The sequence below is a fragment of the Cataglyphis hispanica genome, chromosome 4, assembly GCF_021464435.1.
Source record: "Cataglyphis hispanica isolate Lineage 1 chromosome 4, ULB_Chis1_1.0, whole genome shotgun sequence".
Lineage (NCBI taxonomy): Eukaryota > Metazoa > Arthropoda > Insecta > Hymenoptera > Formicidae > Cataglyphis > Cataglyphis hispanica.
The window spans coordinates 3,973,404-3,988,798 of NC_065957.1; the positions used below are offsets into that span (position 1 = coordinate 3,973,404).

At 37.0% G+C, this 15,395-nt stretch overlaps 1 protein-coding gene across 2 annotated transcripts in view; it reads left to right on the plus strand.

Annotated features, from left to right (window-relative positions):
* The window catches only part of LOC126849305 (protein unc-13 homolog B), a 155,635-nt gene that overhangs the window by 21,792 nt on the left and 118,448 nt on the right, over positions 1–15,395 (plus strand). Inside the window, exons 5-7 of one of the 2 annotated variants that reach the window (XM_050591002.1) lie at positions 2,639–2,762; positions 7,360–7,449; positions 14,040–14,159. In XM_050591002.1, coding sequence (XP_050446959.1) covers positions 2,639–2,762; positions 7,360–7,449; positions 14,040–14,159 — 334 coding nt within the window. The remainder of the gene's footprint in view (positions 1–2,638; positions 2,763–7,359; positions 7,450–14,039; positions 14,160–15,395) is intronic. The other variant, XM_050591003.1, reaches the window with a different exon arrangement.

Below are 15,395 nucleotides of genomic sequence, written 5' to 3' on the forward strand. Positions count from 1 at the left end.
AAGCGAAGAGCGACAACCGCATACGCGGTTTTACAATCATCTCTCGTTACTTTGACATATTTTCCTTCGTGTGAGAGAAAAAATAAAAAACAAATATTTTGTTCATTCTATTGGGACGAGAGCAAAAAGGGCGGCTTTTTCTCCGCCGGCTTTTATCGGCAGGGACGACAGCCGTTGTGAATTGCGTGAAAACTCGTTTTCTCCGAACTAACATCATTGGAAAATCATATCGGTGCTCTATGAAAGTGCATATTGGATTCTCGTAAGTGATCGAGATCAATCGATGGCGATGGCGCATGTAGTTCCTTGCTATAGAAAGGCGAACGTATATCTCTCTCGCTCGCTTTCTTATCCCTTCTCACACGATAGGCACACTAATTGGGCCAGGTTGCGAGGAAACAAATTGAAATCGGAAAGGTAGGGGCGACTGGTGAGTCACACCAGTTCCCGTCACTGCTAACCTAATTCGACTCTCCCCCAGTAACACCGTAATAGGGCGGAATTAACTGGAACGAACGACCGCACAGTACTTCTTCTTATTTTAGCAGCGTTATTATGAAGTTGCAATGCTCTTTTACACTAACGAAGGAAATTATAACTTTTTTCATAATAATAAAAAATTGATCTTTTTCTGCAATATTGTCTTTTTCTTCTCCCATTAAAATTCTGAATTAGCATGAAGAAATAGACGCCAAAAGTTTACAATGTACTCGTGACATTTACGTGAAACGGGAACGATTTCTCGAAAAGGAGAGATTCGTGTCAGGTAAATATAAATTTGTACCCTGATCTCATATTTTCTTTTTATATGTGACGAATAGAGGCGAAATTTAGATGTTGTTGTACATCGAACAATGGATAGCTCGTTTTGATCTTTAAATGGTTTATCGATTTCCAGTAGCAAAATGCAACTTAGCTCTAATAATAACTGATTATATCTTAGCGTCACGTTTGTTGAAATCACATGTCGGAATAATCTTATGCAATTTCCATCCGTTACCCTCATTTATGTATCGATTGTATAAACATCGTATTGCCATTATTTTCCGTGCCACAAGAGAAGATAGAATGATCATACAATAACAACTTGTTACGCAACGATAACTCGTTAATCATTTCTATTGCTGTCCCGACGACATTGCTCCTCCGACATTCAATACAAAATTGATGCTGTATTAGATAATATGAGTGTGATTCTCTCTTTTGAGAGAAAATAAACTTATCAAAGAAATTGATGGATAATACACGATATATGGCAATTGGGCTGACATAATTTGGCAATCGTATTGTTGTCTTCTTCACGCATCGAAGCATTTGGCCATAATTTCTTTTTCGTTACAATTCTTGAGCAAATTTTTCCAGACAAACAAATCCATTCGAGACAGAGCGCCGCCACGGGATTTGTATCTTGTTTTCGAGGAATATCTTTTTGCCGGCAGACGTACCACAATCTCGGTGTTTTCCTCGCCTTTGTCGACGTCGAAGCGCGACACGTGGACGTGTTTGCAAAGTTAAAGTTTCTCGCCTTTAAATTATCTTCTAAAGACAAGCTAGTCGCTCATTTTTCTTCTCCGAATTTAGATTATATATATTTTTTTCGACAACTTGTTAACTAAAGATATTTTGTTGACTAAAGATATTTTACAATTGCAATCGCGAAACTTATGCATATTTTGCAAGCTAATTATTTTTTTAACTTTACCGATCGTGGAAATCATATTTAAATTAGCTCCCTGCGTTTGCGAGAAAAATTTGTATTTTTAAGGGGAAGAATCATGTGCGAAATCTCAAATTGATACGCTCCGCTCGGGCGTGATTTGTTTGAGCTCGAAGATTATAAAGCTTTTAAGCCGCTAAACCATCGAAGCCCGAAGTTATATTTTACCTTCACATTTTTATTTTACGTGCTACGCGATATAACGTGGTACACATCGAACTTTGCAGCCGCGATTTTCCAGTTCCGCTCGTCGTCTATTGGTCTCCGCGTTTTGTCAAAATTTTTCTAGATTTACCGCATACACGTTCAATTTACGTACGATTTTTCGCTTTGAAAAGCTGAAAAATGGAAAAATGGAAAAATTGAATACTCTTCGCCCAACGCTTTCCCTTCGTCTAACGATGACGCGCCAGATGCTGACGCGGTGCATATAAACTGCATATGCACGTCCATAAAGTACATTATATTCGCAATGGCGTAATATCGTATCCGCGTACAGATTAATTCCGCGCAAAGAATATGACTTCGAACAAAGTTATTCCGGTTACATAAATTACACGACGGCTCATATCTAATAATTGCACCTGCTCTCGGGGGTTGCGCGTGGATGGGACCGGAATACGAGAGGGAGATTGTCTCGAGTGAATTATTTCCCGCGCTGCCGGCAACGTACTGTTGAAGGTAGAGTGAATAATGGTCGGTATTAATTAATTCATTATTTTATGCACGAACGTTAAGGATATACCATGGCAGTTTCTGCGAGTAGATACGTGAGTGTCGTCGTAACGATTTTAATAGTCAACGAGCGTAACGAAGAGTTACAACCGCGGTAACCACCGAGTATATCTAGCGAATACATATACATATATCTCCCTAAAAAAATATAACTTTATTTTAAAAAATTGACGTTTCCGATTTCAGGAGACTACAGGACAGTGGGTTAATTTAGGTCTGGAGCTGGAGCAGAGAGGCAATGAAATCGTCGGCACGAAGAAACCGACGGGCCATTCGCTTCTAATCGACTGCCGACTAGAGCTGCCGTATGGTAAGTGACGACACGATTCCGTTAGATTACAGTAGATGATGAAATCGCATGTCTGACGTATGTAATCGTATATATACATATGTATGTATACATACGAGATATGGGAATACGTTTGGCGTATACAGTTTATCGATGTCACTGTGTTAAACGAATAGAAGATCCGGGCTGCAACGGCTTCTGGTTTCCTGGCGAAAATAATCATGCGTATTTTGAGATCGTAACTTGTCAATTTTGATATCGCGATCGAATCGCGCGATTGCATCTCCGATCTGCTATTCGCTCATTTGCTCCTAATCGTCCCTTGAACGCCAGCATGACTGCGTTTTGATCGCGCCATGATTAAATAAAAATTCTGTCGCAAAGCGACAGTTCGCTCTTTATCGCGTGGTATTTATTAAACGCGATGCGATTGCCAAAAGTATGTTTGCGGAATAGAAAAAGAAAGCTCGATTTAGCTTAGTTTGAGTCAGCAGCAACAAAGTATCGATTTTCCAATTTCAAGATCGGCAAATTCCGAATAACATAATCTAAAATTATGAACGTGAATGTTTTGCTAAAGTAAGAGGAGGTTGTTCCAAAAAAATGTTGACGCTAAGAGATAAGTGTCGTTATCGAAGAAACCGAATGCATCCAAAGCAGCAACCGAAGCGAAATTTCTAATACTGAGCGCGAAATTCACCGTGATTCGCTCGTAATCGGTAATAAAACCTCCATTAACTTAGCACATTTATTATGAGAAATTAAATTGGATGTATGACATACTTAATTTATTAATTTATTGCTAATTCGTTATTCTAATCGCAAATAAAAGAATTAATAAAAATTTACATGCAAAATTTACGAGCAAAAAATATTCCTTTTAAATGTAAACTTTCTATTTTATTTTGTAATATATATTACATACATATATAATACACAAAAATTTATATAAATATTCTAAATAATTACATATATATAATTATTATATAAATATTAGCTATTGTTTTAATTATATTATATTTTAAATAATTGAAATTAACATTGAGAACATAACGTGCATATATTACACAATCTCATACACGCATTATATTACACAATAACATAATATAGATTATTATTGCAGAAAAACGAATAGTTTTTAATAATAATAATAATAATTTTATAAATAATAAATATATTATATAATTTATAAATTACCGCACAGTTGATCCGCCATTATCGAATACCTCCTTGTTTTTTTTTTTTCGTTCTTTCTTTACTGCTCCTTTATGACATTTATATAACTTATTTGCAAAAATATAATTAATTATATAAATAAAATATTATGTTTGCGCGCGTTAATCAGCAAAATAACTTATTGTTTAATTCCAACATTTAGGATAATAATTTCTCTAATGTCTGAATTTTCTAATGTATCTCGCGCGTTAAGTTTCTTGCCGATTTTCGATGTAATTTTCTTATTATTTTAAATTAAGAACGTGCAATAATACGAATCTTGTAGCATCGAGTGATTAGAGCAATGAGAGAAAAGCCGTAATATATATTTTTACTTTAAATAAATAAATAAATAAATATATATATATATATATAAATGAATATAATATAATATATATAAATATATATAATAAATATAAATGAATATAATATAATATATATAAATGAATATATAAATTACACAAAATTTTAATATGTTTTGATAAATACAGAGTAAACGCTTTGACACGTTTATGAATCGTTAATTGCTAATTGTAACAGAGATTTCGTTAACTTTTTATTGCAAAATTAACTGTTCGCTTATCTCTTTGCGATAATAATTCACTTTATATCATACGTTCAATTTGATTTCTCGTGATGAGGGTGCGAGATTAATGGAGGTGATAATAAAATACGAGAATCGTCAGGTGATTTTCTTCCTATCACCTCGACGAGATCGCAATATCGAGTTTATGCAAGCGAAAAAAAGAATGACGCGAAGCCATCATCGGCGAGATCTGTTCACAGCTTTTTCTCGTCGAGCGAAAGCGACAAGAGGGACGAACTTTTAATTGAGTACGTCTGTGAATTTGTCGAATCCGCGGTTGGCTCGGCGCCCGCGCATTTTCAACTTTGCCGGCCGTGCCTTACGCAATTACGTGCCCTCTTTAATTATTTTGATGTCTGAAATTTTGCGCAATAAAAGGTAACAAGGAAACGGTATACGATACTTTCGAGAAGAGGGATTTTTCGAGCAAATAAAAGGGACTTCGTACTTATGCTCTTGCGCAAAGTTACGAGTGTTCCTTTCCGCCGTTTGCAGCGAGCGGAATTTCAAACCGTTTGCAATCGTATATCTCAATGTGATATTTAACGGGCTTAAGATCTCTCGTGGGACACACGCGCGAGAAAAAAAAAAGGAGGACGAAAAATATTCGCAACGAGTATATCTAAAGTTTTAATATCATAAGTACGCGTGGAGTTGTTTACGTTTGCGCTTGTTGACTTTTTGCGGACTTTCCACGATTTGTTGCTCGCTTCGGCGATTATTAAGTCAGCCGAGGTCCCTTGGCAATCTCCAGATATCGACGTGGTGTTGCGCGATTCGTCGACTTTTCGACAAACTCCTAGGCAGCAACAAGTACAACTTTTCCCGTACGTTTCGTATACATACATATATAATACATGTGGAACATTTTACTAGGGTCCGCCAAAGTCCGCGAGGGTCCACGTAATCCGGCCCTTTAACCAGGATTGACGTGCTTTCACCTAGTGCCCGGTCGTCGACACTCCCGCGCGGTCGATACGCTATCGACTTTTCGCGACGAAAAGGGGATAATCGTACGTAATGATTCGCTCGAATCCGAAATAGATTTACGAATACACGAAAGCAACGTTTTGACGTTTTTAATTTGGTTCGTGAATAAATTTCGGCCGATATAGACGCGCGTCTTAATTCACATGCAAATTTGCAGAGATTTATTTGCAGCGCTTAGAAAAAAGATTTCGTCGCTTAATACTGTCGCGATTAGCAGTCGCATCGAGGGTGCGCGAGTATGTTTTTCTTTTTTTAACACCGAGCCAGACGCTCGGCCCGGCGACGTACGAATGTTCTGCGTTCCATTAAAGGCGCAAATTATTTTTCACCACGCGATGCATTGCTTGACCGTGTTGCGAAATGAAGGAAAACGAGGCCGCTTATAATAAACTCTCGCAGTATATATATATATATATGGCTATATATATATATATATATATATATATATATATATGGCTAACGTTATCGTGTAGTTTAGCCGCGTGCTGTGGATCCGCTAAGCTCTCTCTTTTTCTCATGCTATTTCTTTTTTCACCCGCGTTTTCCCGCCACCGCTGCTTCCGGTTTTTCGATCCAACCGCGCACACAATGTACATTTCCCGCCCGCCGGTAATACCATTTGTTATTGACTTTGTTTGAGAGAGAGAAAGAGACGTTCTTCTACCTTATCATGTAAAATGGAGCAACGCGATGTGAAAGAAGGAGTGTGCGTGGGTAAGAATCGAGAAGACTTTTGCGGAAAGAGACGCGGAAGAAGATAATTAAAGTTTATTCGAGAAGTATTGGTTGCTGCTTGTCGAAGTATATATTATATATTAGTCGATGATATAATTCCCGCAAACTCGTAAACTACAATTTCGCAAACTTAAAATGTCGAAAGTTGATAATATGATTTCTTCGGAAATTGCAGATGGTTGCTGTAACGATGTGAAATTAATGCCGCATTTTTACATAAGTATGTGTGACTTTTCGCGTCGGCAGTATAATTTCTCTTTACTTTTTCTTTTGCATACTTCGTTCTGTGAAATGGGCGAAAGTAGCAAGTATCGTCGGATAAACTTTTGTAATTTTAAAACATATTTACACGAGCTTTCTTACCGACTAGGAGAAAATTGCCATATCTATTGTTATAATTCTATAAAAGAAAGGTACGAAAGGAAAATATTGGTCTTGCTGTCAAAATCTTTTGTGTCTTTTCTCGATGTGACTTCTTTTTCCTTCTCTCTGACTACTTTATAACATTTTTCTCAAATACATACGGTGAGCTTTCGGCACTTTCTTTCATCTACAGATTCTTTGGTCAATTTGTAGCTGATGTTTTATTTAGAACGAAAAAAAATTATATTCTTTATTTTCTTCTTAATTTTAAGTATACTTTAGAAGTTTAATTTAAGAATTATTTATAATAATATCAAATGTTGTATATTTTATTTTAATGTGAAAAAGATATTCGTTAAAAGATTGAAGATGAAGAAGCTACAAATAAAAGGAAGTTTTAGAAAAACGTGATACTTTACACAATAAGTGCATATTTACAAGATTATTTAACAGTATATTTAACATAATAAGATCGAGAATATTTGACTTTTTGATCGAAGAAAAGACACATTTCAAAGATATACACATGCAATTGTATGTTGTATTATTTCACTTTTCAAACGACAAAGACTATAATGATTATGAAACGAAAGAGTTTGTGTATTACTTTTGGAAATCGCAATCGCGGAAATGGACACGCGCTGAAGAGCGAAAAACGATGGACATGATCGCCACTCGTATCATGCACACATCCACAACCTTCCGTCTGATCAGTGTCTAACCAATCAGGAAAGCGCGTACAACGAACTGGATGGAAAGCCCTGCTAACGAGCAAAACAGCAATGCAGTTACGAGCAGCCCGGCCCATGTGTGGCTCAGGTACCCTCGTTAAAAGATCCTGATCGTGGGATCGTCGTTGATCGCGAGATCTCTATTTTTGTTTTATCGTCTCGACTCCACCGACCGATCTGCATCCGAGTGCCATGTGAATTGTGATATTCTCGTCGATTGTGGATTTGCGTCTTGCACATTTCGCTGTGCTATTAAAATTTAACGATTTCTCTACTAAAAGTTTATTACAATTAGCACAAAAAACAATGATATGAAATTATTGAGATAAATGCTCTTTCACAGAATTCTTTATTACGAAAATTTATAATATCTTTCTAAAGAAGTAATTCAATAATTTTTATTTAAAGTCACAAGAATGCACGTTGCAAATATAAAAATTCAAATTTTTATATCACTGTCAATTGTATTATTTTGATCTGTTATTCTCGGAAACAAATGAGAGTAAGAGTTGAATAATTATTTGAAATATTATGAACATTATATATGTGTCAATATGCGTATCCACGATCCGCGATAAGGAATATTTAATTTATTTGTACGCAATTAGCGTTAATAAATTCCTTCTTGCTCGTTAATCACTGCACCAGAAACCTTTCTCTCCCCGAGTCCCGAATCTCTCCTCAGGCTTACCTTTCTTCACGCGTCGCTTTTAATGCGCGCGAATTGGCCGTTTTTGCCGGATAACGAGGAGCGTTTGTAATAATTACGGAAACTCGGTTCTTCTCGGCGCGCAAAATAGGACTTGTCGTCGCGCCGAAAGATGATTTTACGAGGGGCATTTAGTTCTATCCGTATATCGCGCCTCGTCGCGGGGTATCTTTTGTCTTCCATTACAGCCACACACAACGCTCCCCTCGGCTCGTTTCATTAACTTAAGTGTGTGCAGTTGCTTTTGAGCTTTATGTATGTACTACGTGCGTGTCGAGAGAGGGAAAACGGGAATATATACACTTGAGTGGGTGGTAATCACGCGACCAGACAGAAGTTATTCCAGACGTTCACGGCGGACTTTGATACGATTTCATACCTGATTAGCTGACTTTAATTACGACATCGCATCGCGGCGACGCGCGTGGCCGTGTTACTAGAAATCCTATTGAAACTTTTCACCGCGGAAGTCGTCGACGACGTGCTGCATCATCGGTCGACGGCAACCTCCTTGTAATTTTCTCCACCGTTCGTCGATTACTTTTCCGCGTCGTGTGATACGCCGGTTTATCGCTCGATATATATCACTCGTCTCGAACGTCGTCTCGATCGAGTAACACGACACTGTAAAACAAGCACAGCATCACCGCCTCGAATGATCCCCCACCTTCATCACCAGATCACTGCGTGTGAATCTGTCATGTGTGATTTTAGCGAAAAGAGATAGGATGTTCGATGTTTCTGCTTTCACGTATTCTCTTTTATTGCCCTCGTCCGGCGCGCTATTGTCATTCTATTTTATCGGGAAACAAAAATACACGGTATTATTACGCAGCAATATTGTTGCAAATGAGATAAAATATTTCCCATGCGATGCTTTATAGTTTCCAATGAGATATTATCTGACGATATTGGTGTGGCAATCACCTGAACGTTATGTGCCTTTGAAACGAGCACCGTGTTTTTTTGAGTGACGCACGTAGTGAAAAATTTACTAGCATTAACAAGAGAAACAAATGAAAATGCAAAAAGCGTTTCTTCGACGATTATAGAGAATAATTTTTACTCAATTTTAACCACTATCGTTTCTTTAACAAACATGCATATCCGATTTAATTCCAGAAACGATTTATTCGAATTATTACGTCCTCAAATATTTGTTTATTGAAATATCATTCTTTTTTTATTATATAATCAGTTATTTTCCAGCTTCTGTTTTCTTGCTTTGCATCAGTTTAATATCATTTTAATTAGCTTTATTATATGCACTGATGAATATTGTGACGATGAACTACATTATTACAGCATACGAGTACGTGACTCGTTTATAACATGAAGAACCTGAAGAAAGTTACGTAATTTTTTAATTATATAATTGAAAAGGAGATGAGAGTTTCAGATATTTATTATATATTAGAAAAAAAAAATGTCATCATATAATATATAACTATATATATATATATATATAAATACAAATAGGCCCGTAGCTATTCTGCAAATGCGAGAATTATTATTTAATTTGTGTATCTTAATTTTTTTTAAATAACTCATCAGAAAAAAAAAGTTTTGCATCGATTAAATATACATAATATAGTAATTCTTCAAAAGCACATCGGCGCCTTATTCTCTTAAGCGCTGCGTTTTTGCATTCCTTCAATTGGTCGATATTAACTTGAATCGACTGAAGACAAAGGAGACTTTCTCTCTTCAGGTACATCTTTTTTTTTTGCGAGCACACACACACACTTACTCCCGGAGCACCATCGCACGTGCACGCAGTGGCGCGGCGATAGCACAATAGGGGGGCGGATTTCGAATGAGCTAAAGAAAATAAAAAAAAAAGAGATCAGAAATTTTATTGTTCGATGTGTTGTTCTTTCAAGTAACGATACATGAAAGAGAGGGTACCTGCAGATACATTAAGCTATGGCTGCGACACTGTAATTAACGATTGTCCGTAGACACTTGTTCCCCTTTTTCCGCTATTTCCATCTCTCTACCTCTATCTGTTTTACGTAACTATATCTGTATTTTGTAATTAGTTACACGAGAATTGTGCCGTGGCATTATTAGTAAACTTAACGCCAGAATATCACAAACAAACCACGATGGGGGAGCAGTATCAATATTAGTGGTTAGTACACTGTCCATCGTTAAGTACGAATTCATTCGGATACGATGACGGAAGAGCCCTTATAGTTTAATCTTATTCAAGCATGAGCAAGCATTGTGGAGTATGTAACTATCCTTTTTTCCTTCGCGATCGTTCTCTCGCACAATGAAGACGGTATTTCGAAAGAGACACCTTGATAGAACGTTGAGTTAAGTTGTTTGTTCAGTTTTTCTTCAAGATTCTTTTTCATATTGCGTACGTGCTAAGATAATCATAATTTACAAATATTCAATATTTTTATTAAATTTTTTTTTTTTTAATTTGAATGAAAAGGAAGAATTATTATAACCAAGAATAATTTAATTAAAAAAAAAAAACTCTTTTTAATTTTTAACGAGAAAATGAATAAAAGATGTGTACACATTGCTCGAAAAATATTACGTATAAAGAAGAGGAGAAGTTTTTTTATATCATTACGGATGTGTACAGCGCAACATAAAATACTTGTTAGTATAACGTTTGATATGCGGAACACATATCTTGTGCGCGATATACATTCGACTTTCTTGCCTACGAAAAAGTCCATGTTGCATTCGAAATGGAAGCGATTGATACACAACTTTATATATAGCGCAGAGTAATTAAATAGGACATTTCTCAGTTAAATGGGTAAATTATTGGCCTGATATTGATATGTAAGTTCGAAAGGCAATTTTTCTATGCGTCTCTCCAAAATTATTCTCTCATACATTTATAAATTGATATTAATAATCAATTTGACTATTGTTTACAATTATACATATATATCTTAAGAATTTTTTATTATTAAAAAATATCACGTGTCAAAAATTGAAATTATCGTTATAAGACCGAGCAGTCGGTGCTATTTCGATATATCGTTGATACTTTTCAATCTAGCTTATTGATATTTCGTCGACGATCTATCTAGTAATTGGCAAATGTTCTATTTACATGCCTTGTGTGTTATTTGAAATGTACTAATTGCACGTTTCTGCTCAGCCACGTGTGTGGCCGGGCACGAAGGGGCAAACCGGATATATAGAATTAGAGATAAGAGCGAAGAGGGGTGATGAATAGAACGAAGACGACCTTCCGGGGATTTAACTTGCCAATAAATCCTTACCTGTATTGCTTGCCAGTATATAAGGTGACCTGTTTGAAAACAGATACACGATTCAGTTAGTTTGGTGTCGTTTTAAAAAATTTGCAGCTTTTATAAAAATAATTTGAAAAGTAGTGGACTCTTTTAATCATCCAAATTCTTTTAGGGATATTATATGGATTAATATATTAAATTGAAAATAAGATTATATAATATAATGATAAATATTAATTGTTTGACGTGTGAGAATCTTGAAAAAAAAAACTGCTATGATTGTTAAAGTTTTCAATTAAATTTATTGTTTTAATAAACTAATTTTTATACAAAATAATAATGATGAGAAAATGTCTGAAAAGATTTGAAGCGTTTCTTGAAACGTTTTATATTAACGCGGAAAATCTTTTCAATCGTTTACACCGAGAAGAGACGTCGGATGCCCATTTAAAGTCAGCTGAAGCGATTCTCTGAAGACGTAGAAGAATCAATAGAGTTTGCTTGAGAAGCAGCGGTAACGTGGTATAATTTCTTCAAGCGGCGCGGGTACATGAAGAGGGTGGGAACTACAGTTTCGGCGCTCTATTGTGTGAAATTTATTTCATTCCTTTGAGAATCCCGCAAGAAATACGCTCCCTCCTTCGATTCCGGAAGATCGCTCTACTATAATTGTGCACAAAGTTAAAAATGACTGTGAAAATTCAACAAAATCTCTCGCAATTGAAATGAACGGAATAACACGCTTCGAATACTTAGCGGATAACATAAATAGCATTGTTAAAATTTGTAAAGATAAAAGGAAATGTAAAATAATTGAGATTTTCTGTGTATTATTGTTGAACTTATTGATACGTGAAATCGTCGCCAATTATATTCAATTGCAATATCATATCGATATCAATATCCCTAATTTAGCCGCTTGAAGGCGAATGATGTCCAATAGAGTAACAAAGGAAATAGCGAGCAAAGCGGAAAGAGAAGAAGTACTGAAAAAAAAGACAAAAACGATAAGGAGACAACTCTCTCTGTTTTCGCTATGCGCGTCACCGTGCATTGTCGCTCAAAGTTTGTTAATATGTGGGTGACCAGCTGTTACTGTCGTGCCATTACCGGCGCCTGCAGTTACAACATTGCATTTATTTTACCTCGTCCAACTGGGAATACAAAACAATGGGAGGGCGTGTCGAAAGTGTGAGACCGTTTTTTTTCCAACTATCGCGTTATAGTACTCCGGATACATCTGGATGCGGCTTTTTTTTTTTTTAAGAAGAGACGACAGAGAGTCGGCGCGGCAGAACGGACGAAAGAACCGCAGGGCGAGTAACGAGAACCATCGACGAGGAGGAGGAGGAGGGTGGAGATAGAGGTTGAGGTAGGACCGAAACGAGCGCCCCGGTGGCGGCTCTCAAAGGAAAGTAGTACTCTCCCGAGACGACGCGGGAGATCTCCTTCAGGGCTTGACCCTTTTTTTAATTGCATCCAGAAAGATAGGCGACCAGAAAAACAGAAAGCGTTCTTTATGGTACACAGGGACAAGTTGTGCTGATGATTGCCAAGTTTCAACAGAAATTGCATGACGATATATAAGATGCGTCACTCGAGATATAGATATATACGACTTTATAACGTGCAAACACAAAATGCAAAATACGCATACCAAGATCGCGTGTAATGCAACCGATTATTTCGTAAGCAAAAAAACCGTTTGCACTAAGAGATAGATAATTGCAAATAAGATTGCAAGAATTAAATGCTACAAAAAAAAACCAAAAAAAAAAAAACAGAAGACGCGGATGAAATAATAAGTGCGACCCATCTTGGAACAACGCCAACAAAGAGGATAATTTTTTCATCATGATGCTGCGTATGTATATCACATTCTAAGTAGCCGATTGAAGTGCTAGTTAGATGATAGATTCTCTTTAAGGAGAGAAATGAGACAAAATGAGAAGCGCGAAGATGACGTGGAAAATTGATGCACTCAGTTTGTTCGTGGAGTAAACGCCGAGACGGTCGTCTTTTTCTTTCTCTCTCTCTCTCTCTCTTTCTCTCTTATACCAGAAAATATTCTCTAATATCGCCAGAGCGGTAGAATTGTTGACTGGGATGTGGGGTAGCTCGCGAGAGATAGTCCTGTAATAAATCGGCCTGAAACTCTGGAAGCGGCGAGTCGCGTTGTCGTTGCTTGATAAAGTTTACAAACTCTCCTTGGAGTTTATTGGTTCAATATGTAATTATAACGGAGAGGAGAGAAAGAGAAAGAGAAAGAGAAGGAGACGGAACAACTGAGAGTTACATTATTTATATAAAATAATTTAGCATAGTTGCTCTTTTTGAACTATTTATCGAGATTTACGCAATTTTCGAGCAATGTGTACATCCGAGTATGATAAACAGACGTGTTTTATGAGCATTTTATGTCATTTAATGAAAAATGTATAATTATACATAAGGATTAAATAATATTTTATTTAAATATAAAATCTTTATAGCTACTCTTCGTCGCGAGCTCGTTAGATATACTAGTGAAACATAATTGTAGAGATGATATGTAGGCAGTGTGTGTATATATATATATATATATATATATATATACATATTCAATAATTTATTTATCTTTCTTTTCGCGAGAGAACCGTTGATATCTAAGTAAACTTAGGATGACAGATCGACTGAAGACGTCAAATTATCGAGACTCGCGATTAACTGTTTCCCCATCGATATCTATCTTTTCGAAAGACCCCGAGAACACGGAGGCGGCCGATCTGCAGAGGAAGCTGGAAATGCTGAACAACATGATGGACCAGGAGGCGCGGGCCGAACAGGCACGAAGGCAGATATTATACAATATAGGCCACTGTAAGTACCGTCAAGTTACAGTTTAAATGGCTGATATTTCATTCGAACGCTCTTTACGACGAGAGAAAAACTTTCCCCGATCGATTTCATCTCTTATACGGCACATTCGCTCGCGATATATTGGAGAATCTGGTTTTTCCCTCCCTCCGAGGAAATTTGATTTGCGGTGCAAATCCGAATAAATGAAACGTACGCGTCTTTCAAGAAGTCAGAAATTTTTATATTGATCGGCTCTTTGTGAAAGAGAGCCAGCTTTATAAAATAAAAGCGTATATATTGCATTATTTCAGTTTTAGTTTTATCTCAAAAAGATCTGTGCACGATGTATATCTCTTCTCGCTTCCTACTGACTTGCCGCGCCTGATTTATGACGCACTCTTACTACTCGCGATACTTTCCCCCGCCGAATCGTTTACGGACCGTTACTACTCGCATCCTATTTTAATTTTGTGAAGGCGCGAATACGCGAAGGGAGATTGAATTCTCGTGCTTGAATACCGCTGTAAAATTTATATCGCGAGCGTTAATTTACTGCAGCCTACGTCACACAACGTTTTCATCCACACGTCCGACATACTTGCAGTATTTTTAGAAACCGTGGCTTTCTAGGTCGTTCGCTCGAACGCTACTTCCGAGTAAGTCATAAAACTTTTACGCCCCTGTTTTTTCATGCGAGAAATCAATTTGGTTTCGTGCTAGTCCCTATCTACGATCGGCGACTATACGCCGTTCTTATCCACGGAGAATATGTAGCGAGATGTACTCTGGAGAGAAACAGGCATAAGGGACGCCATTTCATATGTGTTATCGGCCATCGACGTATATCGTCGGTAACTTACCACTTTTGTTACTCCCTTTCTAGTAAACCCTTTCTAGCAAGCCCGTGTAACAGCTATGAGAAGGCATGTAAGCAGATTAGCTCTATCTCTTCCTCTCTTCCCCCTCTCTCTTTGTACTGGATAGCTCGTTGGTGTCTGGCCGAATTTACAGTTCTATGTTTTTGCAAATGTATCATAATACCTTTTGTACGGTAATTTGCATTCCTATCGGTTTCAACTTTTCGGGGGAAAAAAAAAAAAAGAAGAAGAAACACACGAGTCTGCTAAAAGGAAATCGAGACAATGTCTAAAGATCAATTTGTCGCATGGCTGTTAATTATACTCATCTTGCTTCCTGCTATTGCACTACTTCAGTTCCCGGATTCTACCAATATCGACCAATTCTGTCTGCGGGAAG